Raw genomic sequence first — 22779 nt, forward strand, 5'->3', positions numbered from 1 at the left:
ACGATTACATTTTCTTTTTTGTTTTTTTAAAAAAAGCTTTTGTCACTTCTAGTCTGACACCCATCAACTACAGTCAAATGCAACCTATTGGATTCAGAGGTTAAGTAATTCCATGTGGCTTCTGCTGTATAAAATACATTTATTCTGTGAAGTCCTGTGCATCATAAAGATATTTGTAAGAAGAATTGTCTGGTCAGAATAGACCAAAATTGATTCTTTGGATTTACATTTAAAATGCTGTGTTTGTGTGAAAAAGAAAAAACACTGTACAATACCCTGAAGACATTTTGACCACGTGAAAACAATGGTGGGGGAGGCATCATTCTGTGGGGACTATTATACTTAGAAGGAACTGGAAAACTAATAAAGTAAGTGGATGGATTTAAAAACCTGTTACTAAAGCTGTAGAAGACTTTTGACTGTGGTGGAAGTTCACCTTCCTGCAGAAGCCTGTACAGACCTGAAGCATACGACCAGAGTATTAATGAAATGGTTCAGATCAAATCATTACATCTTACAATAGTCCTGTTAAAGTTCAGAAATAAATCCAATTGAGAATATTTTGGCCAGACATGAAAAGTTGCTGTTTATAAATACTATCTATCCAATCTAGCTGAGCTTGAGCTATTCTGCAGCAAAGAACGAGGTAAAAATATTACACTATAAATTGCCAAAGGTGCTAAGATGTGCATATGATGACAATGAGTAGTTATTAGTAAAAGTAAAAATACAAATTTGTGCAATATGTATCTTTTATTTGTTTAAAATTCTACTAAACGGTTGTACTATAATTTGTGCTGTGTCAAATAAAACTTTTTTGGACTATAAATCAGTCTGTAGATGCAGTTTAGCAAATTCTTAAAATGTTTAATGAATACTTAAAGTTTTGAATCAAATTTCTGCTTTTTAGGTCTTTAGAACATATTTTCCCATCATTTTGTTGTGTTTTTCACTTCACCATCTCTCTATGTTTGGTTACTGCTTGTTGTAGCTTTCACAAAAAACATCTAAAGAACTGGAATATTTAGAGGGAGAGCCAGTCCTCTCAGCAATTGTGGAACTAGCTGAATAAAACTGCATGCTGTACTATTGAAACCAAAGCAACCAGGCAAGGAAAGATCGGAACTGAAGAGGCCATCTTTGTGACTTTGCGTCCAGTTTAACTTGGCTGTGGGGTAGCTGTGCCGTGCCCAGCAAAATCTGTTAAATCAATTAGAGGGGACTGGCGGAAAAAAAGGAGGTGGAGTGAACATTTTGGGGTAAAAGGGAGATGAAGCTGTTCCTGACTACTGAGATACGACAGGAAAAACGGCAGTGTTTTTAGATGGTCTCGTAGTGAAAACAGTATGGTTTGCTAATATTTAGTAACAGCACTTTAGAGTGGAGGATGTATTTAAGGCTTTGTATTTAAGGCTTTGAGGGTTGCACGCGGCGGCGAAGGCAGATTATGGAGGAGCACTGCCAGATATAAAGTGGCTGAGACTGCATGGAGCCCTCAGCGGTTGGCCTTATTGGGGGCGGGGGCGGGGGTTGCACATGAATTTGCATGCAGATGTCATGGGCATACAAAATCCCAACACACCACAAATTCAAGTTTGAACTTAGGCATCATGTACTTTTTCACACCCTACCTTAAATTATTGATGTAAACTTTTATAGGTTGCAGAAAAATTAAAGAGTACCACTAGAGGGTGTAAATCAAGTGCTAAACTTTGACTCCACTGTTTAAACCAATGTGAGCTTCGAGCCTTTGTTCACTCTGTGTCTCATCAGATCATGTTTTCCAGAGTAAACACAAGTGTATTATAGTACGTGTCAAAAGGGGGAATGATGTCATTGTCCGACTGCTCATTGACAGTGACAAATTGCAGTCATGTGATATGTTCTCAAATATAACCTTTTACTGACACTCGCAAAGCAACAAGGGAGAAATTGAGGATGTAAAAAAAGTGTGTGCACAAACACATTTTGGAAAATACCCTTTTAGATTTTTTTTTCTAACAAAAGGATTGCCTTGCACAGCTCTGTGGTCCCTAAAGACAATAAGGCTGTCAGGCCAAAGCAAACTGTAATCACTCCTTTTTCTGTTTTGTCCTGCATCCAGTTTTTCCGCTTGTTTTCTTTGTTCTTTTCTTTACCTTTTCCTCCCACTCGGTTGATTGTTCAGTGCTGTGGGTTAATTTCATCAGAGCTAGGTCTCACAAGGCCTGAGCTCTGACTCTGAGTTTCCCCAGTCAGCGGCGGACTTGAAAGACTTCATAAATACACCCCTAATTGTGTCTCTCACAGATCTTCTTTCAGCTTCTCTTTTTCCTCCCACTCTTGCTTAAGACATGCTCATCTGTACGCATGCAAATGTTGCCATCATTGCTTTTGCACATAGTGAGCAAGCAAGCATGTGAAGCAATTGCACGAGTTGTGAACAGTCTAAGCTCTGAGCTCCTTTCTTGTGTAGGAGTGCAGCAACTGTCCAGAGCAGCCGTCTGGACCAGATGTAAGGGTCATTGACTGCATTGGAAGGGGTCAGTATCAGTGTCCCTCTGTCTGTCCCAGTGGAGCTATAGCCTTTATTAATCTTTCCTCCCCAAAGCCCACATAAACTACTGTAGGATGTTGGGGAGGAAGACTAGCAAGATAGCAGTAGGATTCATTAGATATAAAATGATGTCTTGTATTCTATTTTGCTCTTTTTGTATTCAAAGCAGTCTTTTGGGATCCATGTAAAATCAATAAGAAGATTATTTTTTACAGGGAGACAGTGAGCCATTATTAGCTTTGAAAAACCACAGAAAAATATTCCACTATATGCTAATTTTATCTCCCATGACTGAAACTTGGTGCTAAAAATGCATAAATTTGGAGGGGTGCAATTACACTCCATCCAATCATTTAATTTTAAATGATTCTGACTTCTCTTTAAGGAGCTATTACTAAGTAACTTAAAAATAATTCTTCTTACTTTTCTATTGTGTGTTTTATGTGGCGGCACATACAGGCCATTCTTTCAAGTTACTTTACTGTAACTGAGGTACTTTGCTACATCTTACCATGTACTTTTCTGAAACTTTCTTGGAAACTTTTCCTCAGCTTAGAAGTACTTAATCCTTATCTGGAACTGAAATGAACACTCAGATATTGTGTATCCTGTTGGTAATTGTGGTAATTGTGCTAAAAAACAATATATGTGGGTATTTCAGAATAATGTACGAGCAAATACTCCAGCTAGTACCAGCCTGGCTTTTGCTTTGAGGCTGCAAGACATTCCTACTGTCCGGATTATGCACACGCTTTGGGAGTGATTATCTGGGGTGAATATGGCTGGCCAACGTGGGCCAACACCCACCACTTATAATTCCCATTTTAGTCTGCTACTGCTGTTTTCCTGGAGAGTTTTTTTGTAAAATATTCCTGGTAGGAGCAGGACTCCTTCACTTCCCAGAGAGTGTTGATGTTCAGATCAATGTAGAATATTTTTAAAGCTGCACCCTTTTGTGGTCGCGCAGTTTTTATGAAGGAATTATTTGACACCTTGATGGATCTCCCTGTTGCAGGATGTTTTAAGCAGTTTCATGCTTGATAAATCTCAGTCTATAAATACAGGCGTAGCATATGTAAACATAATTTAGAAGGTAATCTAAATATTTGTAGACCTCATCAAGGGTAAGACTATGCATCCATCTAATGAAAGCTGCTTTAAACATCTATAGACTTTTCATAGACTTATGAGGGTATTTTTGTTCTTAATTTTATGACAGTGTGCAAAAACACTGTATGTGTGTCAAAGCCGGGTCACTGCCATTTGCAAATAATTATTGGTGTTTGTTTTAACTTGCTGGAAGCTCCAGATGGTGGCTTTAATTATTTACTGCTGCAAAGCTGAGTGTAAGGTGAGTTTTCGATAGTGTTTTTGAAGCATTGTAGTGAACTATTTGTCCATGTGCCAAACAGGAAGACACGTCCAAGGCTCTGGCACGCCTCAAAAACCAAAATCACACTTCTGCATGTAGTTTCTGATAAAAGTTTTTGACTAATGAGATAGAGCTGCCATTCAGACATGAAGGATGTTATTTTTATGGGTGTACTCATCTTTTATAGATTGGTTTACTTAAATGCAGTGATTAAGTTGTTATTTTTGTATTTTAAATGGTTGTTTTTCTCCAATTACTGAAGCTGCTACAGGATAACATTTCTAACTTGTTGGATGGAATGGCTGGGAAAACCTCATTAACATCCTAAATATCCCTCTGGATGTCATCGTGTGATGTAGTAGATACTTCACCATGTTCTCACCCAGCAAGAAAAGAAGGCCATCCTCAAGATAAATATACTTTATGGCTCTGTTCTCAATGTGGTTGAAGCTTGTGTGGATCCTGGACGGAGTTAGATTTCCATTTTCATGCGTTTTTTCAAAGCCTCAGTGACAATGCTGAAGAGTTCTTACCTAACATTATATATGTTCTCTTCATGAGAAAAAGAAGCTGAAATTCATCAGGAAACATCTTTAATATTTGTTCCGGACTGTAAAAGTGTTAGCGAGGATTTAGAATCCATTCTGAAGTTTGAAATATGGAACATTTGTATTTCTTTCTGTGCTGAAAGAGCTCAGCAAATTTTCCAAGATGTTTTAAAATGAAATCAAAATAAATTAAAGTGCAAACATTTCTTAAAAACATGTGCTTATATACATTTCTCTTCTCTTTCCTTCTAGGTATAACAGACGCCAGCCATGCCAAAAACAAGTAAAGGGTCTAGACGTAGGGCTCAGGTCGGCAGACCCTGTCTGCTTTCAAGCATTGGCCAACACAAGCTCCTTTGTTATATTTTCATTATCCTATTTCGATCAACACTTGTTTATGGAGCACTAGAACTCCAGCTGGATGAAGGGCAGCCAGCAGGGACCATTGTTGGTGACATCAGTGCAGGGCTGCCACCCGGTGAAACAGCGACTCTTTACTTCATCTCTGACCATGAGGGCACAGGCGTCGGCAGCGACCTTCACATTGATGAGACCACTGGCATCATTACCACTGCACGCAGCTTGGACCGAGAGGAGAGAGACCACTATAACTTCATTGCGGTGACAATGACTGGCACAACTATTCAGGTGTCTATCACCGTTAACGATGTCAATGACCATGCACCTGTGTTCCCCAAAAAGAAATCTGTTCTGAAAATCCCAGAACACACAGCAGTTGGGACAAGATTTTCCCTGGATCCTGCCACTGATGCTGACAAGGATCAGCTGACTACCCAAGGCTATACTATTCGCGAGGGCAATGTTGGTCAAACATTTAGACTTGAGACCAAGAGGGGTGCAAACAAGGTTCTCTATCTAGACTTGGTGGTCAATGGACTGCTGGACAGAGAGAAGCGCTCATCGTACACCCTGGTGATAGAGGGCTTTGATGGAGGCTCACCAAGAAGGATAGGATCTATGACTCTAGAAGTGACAGTGACGGACATCAATGACCATGCACCAGTCTTTAATCAGAGCAGATACCATGCAATCATCTCTGAAAATCTTCCACAAGGGAGTAGCATTTTACAGGTCAGTTCAAGTCTTTTTAGTGTCTTGGCTGTTGACTTAAACTAGGTGGACAGGGCTGCTTTAATGTTTGACCTTCTTTGTGTTTGCAGGTGTTTGCAACTGATGAAGATGAAGGTGATAATGGTTTGGTCCTTTATGAAATCAACCGTCGCCAGAGTGATCCTGACCGTTACTTTGTCATTGATCTTAAGTCAGGAGTCATCACTCTCAATAAACCACTGGACTTTGAGCTGAAGAGAGTCCATGAGCTGGTGGTACAGGCCAAAGATAATGCTAGCCAGCCTGAGGTAATTCCATCACAGTTATCCACTGCATTGAGCATTAGGTACAATGCACAATTTTTATTGTAGGTAAAAATGCAGATGGTTATCGATGACATTTTTGCATATAAGTGATAAAAAATAGTGACGCGTTTTTGCTGATTTATTTAGCAATTTTGTGGCAAAAACAAAGCGACTGTAGAGTATAGCAATGTAGCAGTAGTTTAATGGTTCTATAAAAGCAAACAAAAAAACAAACAATTGTGAGGAAAGATTTTGATTGTGCTTTTACATCTTCCCAGGTCACCAATGCATTTGTGACAATTCATGTCCGTGATTTCAATGACAACCAGCCTACCATGACTATCATCTTCCTCAGTGAGGATGGCTCCCCGAGAATCTCAGAAGGAGCCCAACCAGGCCAGTATGTAGCTCGGATTTCTGTCACTGATCCAGACTATGGAGAGTATGCGAATGTCAATGTCTCCCTGGAGGGGGGCGATGGGAAATTTGCTCTAACAACCAAGGACAGCATAATTTACCTGATATATGTGGACCAGATCTTGGACAGAGAGGAGCGGGATTCCTATGATCTCAGGGTGATGGCCACAGACTCAGGCACACCTCCCCTTAGAGCAGAGTCATCTTTCACTATCCAGGTGACAGATGTCAATGACAACCCTCCACTGTTTGACCAGCAGGCCTACAGACAAACCATTCCTGAGGTGGTCTACCCAGGATCGTTTGTTCTTCAGGTAACGGCCAGGGACAAGGACCAGGGTCCCAATGGAGATGTGCGGTACAGCCTGCTAAAGGGTAAAAACTCTCGCTCTGATTGGTTTTCAATTGATCCAATAACGGGGATAATCACCACAGCAACAGCTCTTGACTTTGAATCAGAGCCAGCCCCGAGTGTAACTGTTGTTGCAATGGATGGAGGCCGACCGCCACTGTCTTCCACAGCGAAGGTAGATATTGTGCTACAGGACGTTAATGATAACACGCCTGTGTTTTCCAAGAGTTTCTACAATGCTTCAATCAAGGAGAACACCTCAGCTGGAACATGCTTCTTAGAGGTAAGAAAAGCAAGAAGTGTACTTTGACCCCTTGGGCATCTTTGCTATCTTACCTACAAGTTTACATTACGTTTAGTCTCACCAATATAATATTGTCCTACTTATAAAGGTAAAAAGGTCTAGCATAAATGTCTCCCTTGTGCTCTTATCTTTTTGTTAAGTTTGTCCTTTCTCTCGCACCATATTCTTGACATTTATATCTAATACAAAAGCCTGATTTATACATGAATTTAAAGCTGTCTGGAACTCACACTTGTATATAAAGTAAAACACAATTATAAAGCTCAGGTTCAAAGGTTGTTTAAGAGAATGCTCTATGTCTAAGGTCTAAATTATTCATTCAGCAGCTATTTTAGGAGGAAAAGATTTATAAAAGGAAGAAAGAAAAGCCATTAAGAAAGACAAGGGAGTGAAACCTTAACTGAATTCCTGAAGCTACTGCAAGCAGATTTACTCAGTACTTGTATGTCCCTGCTCTAACCCCATGGGGTAACCATGGCATCCAATCCAGCTGCATACAGTGAACTCTAAGTATGTGTCCGTTATCTCGCTGGAGATTTTCTTGCCTTCCTTTCATCACAATTCCAGCAGCTCATGTATAATAGGAGAACTTCTGTGAGAAATGAAAGCTCAAGTCTGCCTGTTTGTTTCCAGCAAGGTCTTAATGTTGCATCATAAACTGTTTAGACCATCTGTTTTTACAGGTTGGGTTTGCTCCTCTGAGAAGCAAAGGGAAAGGAAATCAAGAATGGAAGTTATTACTAATGCTCAAGATATTTAAAGAAGCCGTACTTGTTGGACTGCATTCACATAAAATGTTCTGATCTACTGATCAAACTATTTGAACTAGAAGTGAAGTAGTTTTTTTGTTTACATTTGTTTTGGTTGCTTTCACAAATGGTGTCTGTGGAAATCAGTTTACTGGCCTGCTCTGCCAATGCACAGCATACTTGATATCAACTCTGTAGTTGTGATAGCCAGTCTGCTGAATTTATATAATTCTCACATAAATCATGTGGTCCCCCAATCTAGCTGTTGCAACCATCTATCCCTCCTAGCCAGAAGATATTTTGGCATTAGGCTCTGATGTAATCCTATGCCAGACATTATGGGTGGTTTTTCCAGTAGACTGCAGTATGACTAAGATTTCATGTGCTCATTCCAACACGTTTTTCAGGGTTTCCTTTTTCTTGGTGTGACCAGGCCAGGAGTCTCTGAGCAAGAGTCTCCCTGCAAGAGTTGTGATTTGCAGCATAACGGCAGCTAATGTTAAATTTCTTTTTTCAGTTAGTGGAATATTTGGCTGCTTAGAAGAGACACAGATGCTTACACATGATGTTACAGGCAGTACTACAGCCTAATAAATCTTTTTTTTCTGCTTTTTTTCAAAAACTGTACAGTTATTGTTAATTGTGTAATTTTGGAGCATTCAATATCCTGTTCTGTCAGTTAAGGACAAATTGAAGATCTGGGTCACCTCAGTTTACTTTTTTGTGGGATGTTATTTGAAATAGGCAATCCTGTTGTGAGCTATTGTCACGTTCCCGGGAGTCAAGAAAAATGTGGACTGTTCTCAGAATTGTACCAATATTTATAGAAGATAACAATCAGTGTTTGGAGTTTTAAATTATCATGCTGGCTTGGCTGGCTTGGTCTGGGGTTTGGGCGGTTATATTAAACAGGGTAAGCTAGCCAATATTTAATATCTAAGCAAGGAAATGTGTTATCAAAAAAATGTAGAGGTTATGCTGTTCTTGTGTTGATTATGGTTCGGTTCCAGGTTTTCTTATGGTTTTTCTTCCTTTTTTGTTCCATTGCTGTTTCTCTTAATATCTTTCTCAGTACATCTCTTTTTTATTCCTTCTCATTCTTTGCTCAAGCATACTCACTTCCACTCTGTGCATAGGAAGTGTCTTATCAGTTTGGCCACTCCAGTAATCTTTAATGTGCCGGACTGTTTATGCAGCCACAACACAAAGGGGCTATTTATTTTTTTGGTTTCCTTGCTTTCCTTTTCCTTTGGTTCCTTCAAGTATTTCCCAAGCATGAGAGGTTATAGAGCCTTTTAGTGTGTATGGGAAATATATTCTTAATGGCCACTTCCATAATCTGAGGTGTTAAAAGGCATGAGAACAACCAGAATTTGAAGATGGGAATGAAAAATGACTTTCTTTAGAAAGTTGTATTGTTGTATGTAGTTTATTGTATGTATATGGGGGGGGGGAATAGTTAGACATTTCATAATTCAATTCAGGTGTGATTTCGAGTGCTTCAAGGTGATTATAGAAGGATTATAAGTGCATCGTGATGCAAATCCCCACCTTCTCCCTGCATAGCTACTTGGCGTCATTTAAGCTAACTGATTTACTCTCCTTATCTTTAAATAGTGGTACAAAATAATTTGCAGCATTATTGTTTTACTTTGAAAAGGTTTGTTCTAATTAAATCACAGGCGTGATTAATAACAACACCATTTGTGGACTTCAAATTATTTTGAACAAAAATAAATACAGAGGGACAGACAGACAGACAGACAGACAGACAGACAGACAGACAGACAGACAGACAGATAGATAGATAGATAGATAGATAGATAGATAGATAGATAGATAGATAGATAGATCTCTGTTGGGGAGGAAATGCACCATCATCAGACTTTACTTTACTAGTTGCATGCTAGATGAAATTATAATAGAAGAAAACGGAAAATTATGTCTTATGCAATAAACAAGAGGGTAAAATCAAAACAGGCAAGTTTTTGGAAATTAAGCATGCAAAAACAAAGTGAACAGCTCTCATGAAAGCATATGTGCAGGTGCATCTGTCTGCGTGTACTTGTGTACACTCCCGAGGCCAAAATATCACTTTGAGCAGGTGATGCGTCTCCCCTGTGATGTTCAGCATGTGGTTTTCAGGTCAGGCCTGTTAAACAGCACTCAATCACTCAGACAGACACACAGATGTGCCCATTTGGGAGCACATCTGAGAGAGGGATTTTTGCTCGTTAATGCTGCTATAGAATGTCACTGCGGCAATTCAGATGTTTCACAATGTATGTTAGTAAAATTCAGTTCCACTGTTTGAAATGTGAGTGATCATAAGCAATAAGAAACAAATGAGTCAGGGATTATCATCATGTGGTTTTGGATGATGCAACTTTCTGAATGTCCAAGAGTGAATAAAGCTCTGGTCAGCTTTAGAAACCTGCCTACAAAGATTTGTCAGCCATTTGCAATGAATTACAAATGCTTTGGTAGCTACAAAATATTTTGCTGACCTTCTAAGTACAGATTGCACAACATCTGCATTTTAAATGTGAACGTTCTTATAACTCTCTGAAACAGGGTTGAGACATCTGGATGACAAAATTCTGTGTAACTGAACCATATTTTAGTGACCACATATGATGTTTTCTTTTATTTGCAAATTGGAAAAGAAAAGCAATTTCAACTGTGGTCAAATGTTCTGAGAATGGTGGAAGAAAACAAGTAAAAGCAAACATATGGAAGTGATTAGAAACTTAGATAAAGTGTAAAGTTATTCATATCTCTTACATTTTATACATTTTGTGACATTATAAACACAATCTTCCATGTATCTATGGGAATTTTATATGAAAATCTAACACAAAATAGTGACTATTTGTAAAGAAGTAGGAAAAGGTATTCATGATTTTCAACATTTTTACAAACCAATATATGAAAAGTGTGTTGTGCAATTGTATTCAGCCTCCTTGAGTCAAATCTTTGAGCTATCACCATTTGGTCCAATTGAAGATACAGGTCTTTTGAAGTATTTCAATATTAGCTTTGCATGCCTATTCACTGGGCTATTTTTATTTTCTTTACAAAACAGGTCAGACTCAATCGGAGAGAATAGAAAACGTCTGTGAACATAAATGGTATGTTCAAGTTGACATGCAATTTTAGTTTTTTGCCATACAAAGGATTTAAAAATAAATTTAAGTCTCTCCTAGTCAGAGCAACTTATTCCATGTTTGCTGTGTGACCTACAGTGCTTTTGGTCAAACACTTCTAATGGTTTTCTTTAAATAATTGCTTCTATTCACTCTTTCATAAACGTCATATTTGTAGAGCACATGACTACCTGAGCTGTAAATCGTTACATCTCCTCTAGGGCTTCTATTGGCTTGTAAGCTACTTTTCAGTCAATCAAGCTGAATGGCAATATGTTAGGTTTGGAGTTGTGCAATGCACTTTGCATTTTTAAATGATGGATTGAACAAAACTATGTAAGATGTTAAAAGCAGGATTTTTTTTTATCTTGCCCAACTTTATTCTCAGCTTAAATCTAACTTTTCAGTAAAAGTCTCAGGCGTTTGTTAGATAACATTTTGTGCAAAAACAAGATCATGAAGACCAAGAAATGCACCAAATAGGGCAGGGATAAAGTTAAGTTTGAATTACACTAGTAATCTTATTTTGATAACCCCTGAAAGCCATGGGTTTTATTAGATTTTATATAATTCCATCAGATAAGCATGTCACACCTCAGATTTTTATGTGTAAAAAATGTTTTGAGGTTTTTTAAAAATATTTTTACAAGAATCTCAGTCTTTTTTTATTCTGAGAATACCACTTTTTATATGTAGTAATACCATCTGTACTGCCTCATCTTTTATCAGTCTTTGCTATAGTTAAATCAAGTACATCATTGCAGTACGAGTTTGTAAAACATGCACGTACCCTTGCATCTTTATTCTATTCCATTTGATTCCAGGTGATTAATATTCTTTTTATTTTGTTTCTTAAATTGTGCCCATTGAGAAAATCTGCTGATGGAAGTCTAAAAAAGCAGCAGACGGTATTGAACAAGAGCATATGTGCATATGGTGTGAAGATGAAGGAAAGAGCTTACACACAGGAGAGAGAAAATTTTATTTTGCCAGGTGGTGTTAGTCCTTCTGAATCTCCCACAAAACCACTTAGACAAATACAACACCCTGTTCTGTCAGAGCAATCAGCTCTTTTGGTGTAACAGCCATATTCAAGATCCATTTGCCTGAAGTCTCTGTAGCCCCCGAATAATGAAATACTAATGATACTTAAAACAAACACACACATGCTCTAGGGACTAATTGCATTTGTTAAACCCATATCAATGGAGCGGGAGACGTATGATGATGCATCGAGAGCAGGGAGGTTATTCATCTTTAGCTTCCCGTAAGACTCAACTAGTCTCCTGCTGGTGTCGTGCATAATCTGGGCCCCTCTCTTTGGAAACCAGAGCCAGAACAAACCACAGTTTGAACTTGGAGTTTAGACAGTCTGTTGAAGCCCAGAGTCACAAAACACCCACTTTGAATTTTATTAGGCTTAAAAATGTGTTGGAAGATAAAATTTATTGTCCAGTTGATGTTTCCAGTCCTGCTTTGTTTTGTGAACTGCCAATTGGTCAATAAAGAGTTGCCATGCTTTGTTTAAGCTTTATCTTTTGTGTGTTTTGATTTATCTGTTAGCATCTTCTCCCTTGGGTCAAGAGCTAAGCGAAGACAAGTTGTGGTTTCCTGTGATCCCTGGAACCAAATGTGTCAGTAGGATCTAACAGGTGATAAATGTTAACAAATGGCAGGGTTCACACACAAAGAGACACCACTGTGATACAAAATTTGGTGAATCATTCCATGCTGCTAACAGCTGGCTCTGTTCTGACATGTTTTGGTCTCTGTGGTACACATATTATCAATTTACCCGACTCGCTCTCACCAACTCACACATCTCCTAGGTCCAGGCTATGTTGACAGGATGTGTGTGACAAGGGATCAAGACAGTGTGTCTGCTATGTGAGCTATTCTCATAACATCCATCATCGCTCAGTGTGAATTCATCACCTGTTTGCTACTGGAGACTCAGATCCCAGAGAGAAAATCCATTATGGCTTGGCTGCGCCTGTGAAATTTACAGATAATGAGCTTGGCTTTATCTTCAAAAGCTGAAGTAATATCGGTCCTTAAGACTTACTTAGACATCCCTATAAATGTTAAGCCCGGAGTTTGAGTTTTCCCTATATAGAAACCCAGATTTACTGACAACTCAATTATGGCTGTCAGGTGTTTGGCTGTTTTGATTATTCAGTTTGTCTTGAGAAAGATAGTTAAAAAGATGTTAATATAATTGTTTTGTTTAATGCAGTAGCTATTTTGTCATGGCAGACTTTTAGCAGGATGTTCCCAACTTAAGGTGGATTTTACGTTTTGAATTTTTTATCCAAATAATCTTTACATTTAAAAGACCTCCAACCTTCTTGGATATGGCAATTGTTCTAACATGGGCAAAATGGATATTCTGAGGGTACAGTGGGCTTTCTTCATAACTTCAGACTTTACTCTGTGAGGTTACAAATCCAGGTTGCAGACAGTTTACATCAGCAAAGATCCATTATAAATAAAGCATTGCACTTTGAACTATGCTGTAATGTTACCGCAATACTACCGTTGTACTTTAAACACTTTTTACAATTATCGGTTGTTCTCATACCTACTAAGACTGGAATCTACTCAGAGGAACCCAATAGTGAAAGCACACAACATTCTTTTTACACTGTAGCGACTGGTAAACAGCCCAGATTTTCCACTGATCTTGAAAATATCTCTCTGTTAGAATAATTTCAGTGGTAATTGACTTCAAATGTTGAACTCTTATCAAACAGCTTTCCTTTTGCATGGAACATTTTTCAGCTCTTTTGTGGAAATGCTTTCAAAAGCAGTACTTTAGTTCCACATCACAAGTTGTTGGGATATGCCATGTTTCAAACCTATCAGTGTTCATTCATGTGTGACCTGACTTGCCATTGCCTCTGTAGAGGGGATGGCCTTATGCCTCATTAAGCCCAATACTCTGTACCATATGGTAGTAGGAGCTTTCCTTCTTTCACTGCCTTTTTCTCTCTTTTTCTCCATTTTTAACTCCCTTCTCTTTCATTTCTTCATCTCACCTGTTATGGATTATTTCTCTGTGTTCGGTTTTTCATTCACTCACCCCTTCACCTCATGTCTCATGAGCTTTTATTCTGATAGTTGCTTTGTCAAAAATATTTCTTTCTTTATGCTCACCTGTATGTTGTTTTTGCTTTTTGATTCATGTCCTCCTAAGTATTGGTTTATCATTACTTTTTGAACTCAGTTAAACTCTGGATGTCACTTTTGAGGACATGGTAAAAGCATAGTAAAACAGCCATGCAATAAAATTTGCATTTTGTAGAATTTATGATGTTTTCCCAAAATGAACCAATAAATTGAAAACAACCATCAGACCAAATTCATGGTTTGCCACCCACTACACTCGGCCTCAATTCCTGGCAAATGTAAAATTAGTCATTTGTATCTGTCTGGGAAGGCCTGTTGTAGTATTCTGCAGATGACCGTGGGCTGCCCAGATTTTGTGACTGTGTGCAGTAATAGGACCCAGTATGTAAAAACATAGTGACAGTTTTAACAAGTATGTAATAAACCTATTGTTTATTGGTTTAATCTTAAACCTATTTAAACCTATTGCAGCTTTAATCCAGTCCAGTTTTTTAACATTGACAGTGCTTTAAATATACCTCTGGCCGTTGAAGACAAAAAGCATAGGCATAATGCATTTGCAAAAAGTAAAGCATTTTTTTATTTGTTGTTGTTTGCCTCTATAGTGTGAGAACATGTTCAGCCAGAGCAAAAGATAGTGATATCAATTTGTGAAACACCACATTATAAAACGGCTGCAGTCACTAGAATTTGAACAGAGAGCACACACTTGTCATAATAGACATATTTTCTGTCTCTCTCTTCTTGCATATCTCTCTACACCAGCTTCCCTGCTCTGTTTTTGTTTTTGCTCTTTAGCACTCACTTTCTCTTTGAGTCAGTACTTCATCACTGTATAGCTGCTTGTTGGTTAAATCATCTATTTTCCCTGTTCTCTGCAGCCTGAGAATGGAAGGAACAACGTCAGCCATATAAAAAAATGGAAAGTCAGCCACACAAAAAGGTCATAGTCTTACTGCAGTAGAACAGCAGGGGATCCCAAGGTTCTTTGCAGTTCATTAGGTCTTACTGATCTAATTTTCCGTCACACCAAGTTAAGTTGCCGTAAATTAGCATGCTTCCTCTTTCTCCATGTCACATTTTCTTTTTTAACGGGTTCTGCAGTTTTTAGCAGCAGGTGGTTGATCATTAAAGAGTGAAGTGAGGTACAAGTGCTTTCTTCCCAGTGTATCAGTTTCTGTCATTGAGAGATTTCAGATGAGAAGTCGGAGAGGGTCAAGAACAGTATTTTCACAGTGTGACAGAGCAAATGAATTTTTAAAATCAAGTGGATATTTGTGTGTATGAAAGTGTGTTCTACCAATAACTCTGGCACCAGTTCAGCTCAAGCAGTGCTGTTAGTGTCCCAGCTTTTTTTACTCTCCTTCAAAAGGGTCAAAGACAGTTCAGATATAGGTTCTAGTTTTCTCTTCTTAATCTTTGTGCGCCAGTCAGACCTTTGATTTCCCATCCCTAGTTTTTGTAAAAACATTGACCTGCCGATAGACATTTTAGCTCATTCCAATTTATCTTTAAGAAGCATATTAAAAAGAACATATACATCCATTAAAATATTGTTTTCTGGGATTCTTGCATGAGCAGTCAGTAATTCTTTACATCAGGAACAGTGGCAAATGCAAGTTGTTGGGGAGAACAGTCACTGTAAAACACATTATCAAACAAACAAGAAATTATAGTGTTTGAGTTTTAAACTGAATTTAACATATCACATTAGCAATTAATGTGGACAGACTGGTGAGAATGACAAAATATCAATTTCTTTTTTTATTAGAGAAAATAGATCCTTACCATAAATTCCCAAATGGTCAACAGGATTTCCAACCCCATCTTGTTTTGCAGTGGTCTTTTCAAGTTTAAAAGCTCTCACAGCCTGAATGAACTGCAAATATGTTGCAGCCTGTCCTAGAAATTCTTTTAGCTTTTCAGATTTCTGTGCTTCCTTTTACTTCATTTTTAAACCCCTCAATGGCACTAAGCATAGTTCTTCTCACCATGACAAGCTTCTGCGCAGATGACTATTGTCAAATTGGTGTCCAGATAATGGTGCATTTACTGATATGTAAACAAGTGGAATATGGAATTTTTGATTTTCAAATCAAGTTCAAATTTTCCCACTTGTCTTCTGTGACTTTCTCCTCAGAAACTCAAATGTATATGGATGCTGAAAGGAAAGGAGAAGGGAGTAATACTCCAGATCAGTCATGTCTTAATGGTGCCAAAAGACATAGCGTTAAACATATCTGATGTCTCATTCAGCTTTGTCTGCTTAACATCACAGAAATGGGAGAGAGCAATGAAGGATATTTTCTATACAAAATGATCCACATCACGCCTCTTGCTCTCTATTCGTCTCCCAGATGCACATCTGTCATGTGTACACCTCATTCTGTCTTTTCTTCAGAATTTGGCTTTTATGAGAACAGTTCCCCCCACAACATGCTTATTTATGGTTCTAGTTAGTGAAAATTTCCACTGGCCTGTAGTAGAATATTTCACAAGAAATCTTTTCCAACCTCTCACCTGCCCTCGCTAGCCTTCACTGCTGTTATTCCATTCGTTTTCTTTTTTTTTTCTGTAAGTCCATTTAGGTCCTTGGCTGTCCAAGCACTAAAAACTGGCACTTTCACATACATTTCATGGCATATTGCATGGCATATTAATATTTCTATTTATTATTAAATGTGTGCACAAAGGTTAACTGCAGCACAGGATGAAACCAGAGCATAGGCTTTAAGAGTCGAAACCACATAAAATAGGAAGCTTATTTCCACTGGCGGCCCTCATGCATGCAACTGTGTGGTTGTAGGCAGCTGTGTCAGACAGGGATGGAAGTGTAACAGGAGTGGAAATAATTTTCCTGTTAACATGGCCACATGCTTGACTCTGTTTCAATTCACTGTGAAAATCTTCAGTTGACTTGAATGAATAAAAGACAGATGACAACAACTATTATTTTTTCCCCAGTGGCAGAATGTTAATTCAAAACATTTTTATGAAGTTTTAATCTATCATATTTCTTCTATTTTTGACGAATTTTAGGAGAAATTGTTTATATTTTCAAAAAAATGTGAAATATATTTCAGAGGTCATACAAGGGTATCATTTGATTATTTATCTAAAACATGTACTAATTTTTCTTTGAACTGCATTTGATCCATTTCATGGTGGTCTTTTTCCTAATTTCAAGCAGCCTTACTCTAAGTTGTCATTAGCAGGAAATAATTTTTCATACCCCCACCACTTTTCAGTATTCCCTTACTGCCATCCACACAGAGTCTAGCTCTTACAAGCCATATGACAGAATTCAGATCACACATCACATGTTTTTATTGGAGCTGCAAAAGGACTCTGAGATGAATCTCTCTGACATGAAACAGTAGTTGCTATGTGACATTTTAACTTCGCACTGATTACATTTTCAGCCTTCTGGCGTGGCTGAGGTGTTGGCTGGGGAAAGGTAAATCCTCTCATTTATCCTCATTCTTGGTCTTGCTGCTGTATGTGATTTAACTTTTTGAGTAAGGATGTGTCAGATTTAATGTCAATTTAGGAGAACCAACATTTTTCTGAGCATGCGGCCCATTTTCAACTCAGTGGTTTTGGAACCGCTTCACTGTGGCCAAACACGCCCTGAGTGCACTGTGCAGTTTAGGAACCTCTTTATACTACTTGGAATAAATCTCTTGGGTTTGAAATAACATGTCAGTTGTAGAGAATTTAGTATTTAAACGCAATCAGAAATGCTGAAGTAGTTGCAAAAAGATGATTGTGACTGTGTTCCTGTTGAAATAATTAAAAGAAATGACAGCAGAAAAAGCTGCACGCACCAACCCTCATTAGATGTCCATGTCTTGTATCACAGTTGCTGTTTTTCACTGGAGTTTAATGTTTTCACATCCTGGCTCAGCAGTGTGGTTTCTTCGGCATTTGCTATGGGACCAGTTGGAAGTTGGAAAGCTGCAAAGGAATGTCTTTTGTATAAGTAATTAGTCTATTTTTTTTTAAATGAGTGGAAAGCAGTATTTTTTTACTACAACCTGTGTGAGTTTCTGACTATGTACATGTCAAAAATACAATTTCTCAAAGACATAATTAAAATTATAAATCAGAGATTTATGGAGTCTTTTTTTAAAACAAAGACAACCCCAACCCTGGGATCTAATATTATCTAGTTGGCATGACTAGCACTGTTAACAAAATAGAATCTCCACTGCCCAAGTGTTTGCCCTTCAAAATCTAGGTCCTTAACAATAGTTCTCAGATTTCCAAAAGGCTGGCAGAATTTCCAAATCCATCATGTTCCATGACAGATGTTTGAAAGCTAAAATGACCAAATCAAATCTGCTGCAATAATTTCCACACTGAAGAGTTTTGTTGTCAGCATACTTGGTAAATATTACAAAGGTGTGTTCACCAACAGAAAAAGACTAACATTTTGAACTTTCAGTTGACTGGTGTGCAATCAAGGTCAGTGAAGGGAAAAAAAATAGTAGATTACTGTCAGCAGCAGATTTGTTGATTTCTTCACACAGCACTAGGAATTTTTGTGCTAACCTCTTGCATTGAAATTTTATTGACACTCCTGTATTTATTGCATGACCAATTGTCTCTGCTAATGGACTGACTGAGTGATCCAGTCTTCCGTTGTGTCTGTATTAGTTGCAGACATTTGTGTATCGGCTAGCATCCCTGTCTCTAGGGAAAGATCAATTTAGAATCCTGGAAGGAATTTCTGAGTTGGTCAAGTGCTGTTCACACAAATAAACACACATTTCTCATGTACAAACATTTATGTAGACTCGTGCTCCCACACAAACACTGGGACACGTACATGCTAGTTGACACCCATACCACTGTCGGGGTGTACGGCGTATTTTGTGCAGAACTCCAGGGGACAATTAAAGAGGAGCTGCTTGATTGCAAGGAGCTCAGAGTACCAGAACTGCTTCTCTTATGCCGGATGTGAGGACTAATGCAATCTATCGAAGGGTATTTTCTCTTCTTTGGAGCCTTTGTAGCTTATCTGAAGGATTATTCTTTCAAGTCATGCATATGGAGAAAATGAGATCACAGGAAGTGCAGAACAGATGATATGCTGTTGTCTGCAATTGATATATACTTTCTATTCTAACAAAATCCTCCATTCTGATATTAGATTGCAGTCTGAGGCTGAGCTTCAAGGACTCAAATCATGACTATTAGATAAACAATTAAAATGAAGTAGATTCCAAATATTAGGTACATAAGCATAACTTACTACATAAAAAAAACTAAGAAAAGCAGTTTTGTGTAAAACAGTTTTTACATCTATACTACTTTATAAAGTATGTCCTCATTTTAAAATAAATCTATCCTTTCTCAAATGTTACAAAAACACACACACACACACACACATACATAATAGTTAGTTTTCGCTTTTGGCAATACAAGCACCTACACTGGATTTGCTAGCTGGTTTTGGCAAGAAGACCACCGTCGACTGCAGGTGTTGGAATCATTAACTCCAGTTCTGCTTTAGCTGCACCATCAGCATCCACCTCTTTAGTCTTGGCTCTCATTGCATCAGTCTGTAGGAATTCTTGTGTATTCTGCTGTGGATACATGTGCTTGAGCAAGAGCCTCTCATGGTGGCAAAATGTGAAGGTTTTAGTTCATTAGGCAGAAAATGGTCAAAACAAGTTTAGTGAAAATTCATTGCTGTACAATTTGCATTGATGTTTTCTTTATCAGTTTAAAAAGTTATGAGTTAAGCAACATCCAGCTTTGTTAAATTACAGGGAAGGGAAACCGTTTTTTTCATATCTGATTCACATAGTTGAAGTATCATCAAAACCTGGCAACCAATTAGAAAACAAACAAAAAAAAAAAACATGTATTAAAGCTCAGAAAGTTTCCTGCCCAGTTTTATTTTTATATATTTTTTTTATTCTGATTTCCATTTGTAAACTACAATCAACAGAATCCCAAATTTTTATTGTAGCCTTTCTAACATTATTTATTTAAATTAGGAGACGCGATGCCGCACCTTGTGTCTGGAGTGAGAATTAGTGTAAAACAGGGTGTTACTATTTTTATAAAAAATAAAAACTAATTAAAATTTTGGCATTCTAGAAATTGCTTCAGCGAACATATGTGTGTACATCTGTGCATATTTACCCTCAAAAATGAACACCGTTATTATAAAATCGAGATGCTATACTAAATTTGAAGTCTCCAAAGGAAAAAACAGAGTTCCTGTTGTGTGACATGTTCAGCATTTCTGAACAGAGCCATTTCAAATAGACTAATCACATTCACAAACAATTTTTTGGTGAATCTTGATTATAAATACCTAGCTTTGTTTGGAAGTAAACTCTAAATTTAAAGCTATTTGATAATTTTATGGTGTAAAAATGCACAAGTTACTAAGAAAGGGTTTGGACTCACGGTCACAAAACATGAGAAAAAGGAGCTTAAAAATATCCTACTTTTCATAGTTCCTACACGATCAAATGTAATACTAATTGATTCTTCAGACAACAAAGACAATGGGGTCTGCGAGCATGAGACCCCACTGCAGCACGAGTGCTACAGTGCTTTCTATTAGCTTAAAGATAATTCATTTTTAAGTGCTTTATAAAAGTCTTATTTCAAAACATAGACCTGATTTGTTCAGATGCATTACAAAACCACAATGAAACTACCTTATGATAAAAAATGCCTATGTTTTTTAGCTTAACCTCAGTATTTCACAATAAACCTGTGAAGGCGGTTTGACAAGAGATTGACTTGACATACACTGGTAAAAAGGTCTGGAAAGATTTCAACTCAGCAGATTTTAGACAGCATCGAAAGGCTCATGAAAGGCATGGCTGGTGTGAAAAAGGATGAATACAAGAGGGAGCGGCGATGCTGACGGTTGCCATGCCAATGAGAGACGTGGAGGGAGGAGAGGGGGAGGTGGTGCAAAGCCAATTCATCACCGCTTCGCGTTTGTGTAAGTGTGTGTGAGTTTGTGTGCCTGACTTCACCTCTAGCTGTCTGAGTGTGCCCTTGAAACAGGCTGGTTCTTTTTTCCACATCTTTCTTGCACACACACTGTTTAGAATAATGGATAAATACATAAATAAATTGAAAAAGTGGAACATTGCACTGGGGAATTGCATAGTCCCCAAAGCAATGGGCAATGCTTGTGCAAATTGGTTGTGGGCATTTCAGACTCAGGGTGTTTAGCACTGCTGATTTTTTTTTCTTTTACAAAGAATAGGTCTGTCTGGTTCGTGTTTAAGCAAGTTGTCTCCCTTTGTTTTTCAAAATGAAATCTATAACTGTGATGCACTACATGCAATTGATAAGTTTATAATGGCAGCGCTGAGGGAACACCATCTGCGTGTGAATTAGAACCAGAGGAGTGTGAATAGGGGTGTGTGCGCATGCAGGGAGGAATCTTCCACCATGGCATATTTTTCATGGGTGTCAGAGGGAGAGTGGGGTCATGTTTTTGCGAGTGGGCTCAGAAAGAAGCAGACAGACACTCCTCGCATGAACACATACCCATGTGAAGGATGATTGCCATTACTCCATGTAGATAGCGGGTGTACGTGCGCAGTGGGGGGATAAGTGTGATGGTTTTCAAACGGTTGCAGCCATCGTTCAGCGGTAACCATGGAAACGAGACTCTCAGGACCACAGGGAAGCAAAAAAAAAGAGGAGGGAGGCGGTGGGGAAAAAAAAGGGGCGACAGAGGGAATTACTCAGGACCAGGCTTGTTGTCTTTATTCTCTGATAAGCACACTGATGGAATTGTTTGGCCTTGTCTAAACAAAGTAGCCAAATAAATAAATTATTGTAAATTATATCTAAAAAAATTACATAGAAACTCACACAATTTAAATTAATGCTGTTTGGGTCATATGTAGCATACATAAAGATGTGCTTGCGTCTTGGTTTCAGGCCTATAAATGCTTACAATTACATGCAGCTGTTCGAAGAATAACAATTTTCTGTGATTTAGAAAAACGGTTGCATTCCTAACGCAAAAATGTGTTCATTTACTTTTCTAAAAATCAGGCTTTAACGCTGTATAGTTGTCCATGTCGTATAAAGGATGATGTGTTTTGTTTGGACGTGTGCAAGCTTTTGTGGAATAATTTCATGCAAACTCTGAAAATGGATAATGTGTCTGCATGATTAAGATCTCAACGTGCTTTTTCTTACAGTATCTGAAGTGTGGCATAATGTGAGGTACATAATACTCGGCCAGCTTCATAGGAACACTGTGAGTCGGATTTATTTGTATCACCTTTAAAATTCCGTGGTGTACTGCAGCTTTGGGGTAAACTGAGGTAATGCCTTATTCCCACAACTGTAAATATGCTGTACTTGAACCAGTTTGGCTGGCACATAAGCGGCCTTGTGGTTTCAATTGGAAAAATCAATTCACGTTTAGAATTATTACGTCTTTCTTTATTGTTGCTCTTATGAAGTAAAGATGCACATAAATCTGTAGCTAATTTTTGGCCTATGTTTTTGTGAAGTTGTTACCTGTTGATAATAATTAATACTGATTCTAATTTCTCAGTAAGAACTACATTCAACAACACTGACAATATGTTTACCAAGCCATTATGTTATGAGATGTCTTTAATCATGTAAACTAGAACCATAGTTTTAACAACGAATACTGAAATACAAAAAACTAAAAAACTAAAAGAAAGGCAAAAAGAAAAGGGCATCAGCTAAAAAAGCAACAAAAATAATTATAATTTTTTTTTACAAGACTAAATTTTGGTTCTCCATGATTAATAAGAATAAGAATAATTTATAAACATATAGGGTGTGTGGATTTCTACGTGTGTTTAAGTGACAATT

General features: G+C 37.9%; 1 protein-coding gene across 1 annotated transcript in view; it reads left to right on the plus strand.

Moving 5' to 3' along the window:
* Positions 1-22779, plus strand: part of dchs1b (dachsous cadherin-related 1b) — a 90045-nt gene that overhangs the window by 11877 nt on the left and 55389 nt on the right. The window contains exons 2-4 of the mRNA XM_028031208.1: positions 4709-5548; positions 5638-5835; positions 6111-6884. Of these exons, the coding sequence (XP_027887009.1) occupies positions 4727-5548; positions 5638-5835; positions 6111-6884 (1794 nt within the window). The 5' untranslated portion in view covers positions 4709-4726. The remainder of the gene's footprint in view (positions 1-4708; positions 5549-5637; positions 5836-6110; positions 6885-22779) is intronic.

This window comes from Xiphophorus couchianus, chromosome 11, assembly GCF_001444195.1.
Source record: "Xiphophorus couchianus chromosome 11, X_couchianus-1.0, whole genome shotgun sequence".
NCBI classification, from domain to species: Eukaryota; Metazoa; Chordata; class Actinopteri; order Cyprinodontiformes; family Poeciliidae; genus Xiphophorus; species Xiphophorus couchianus.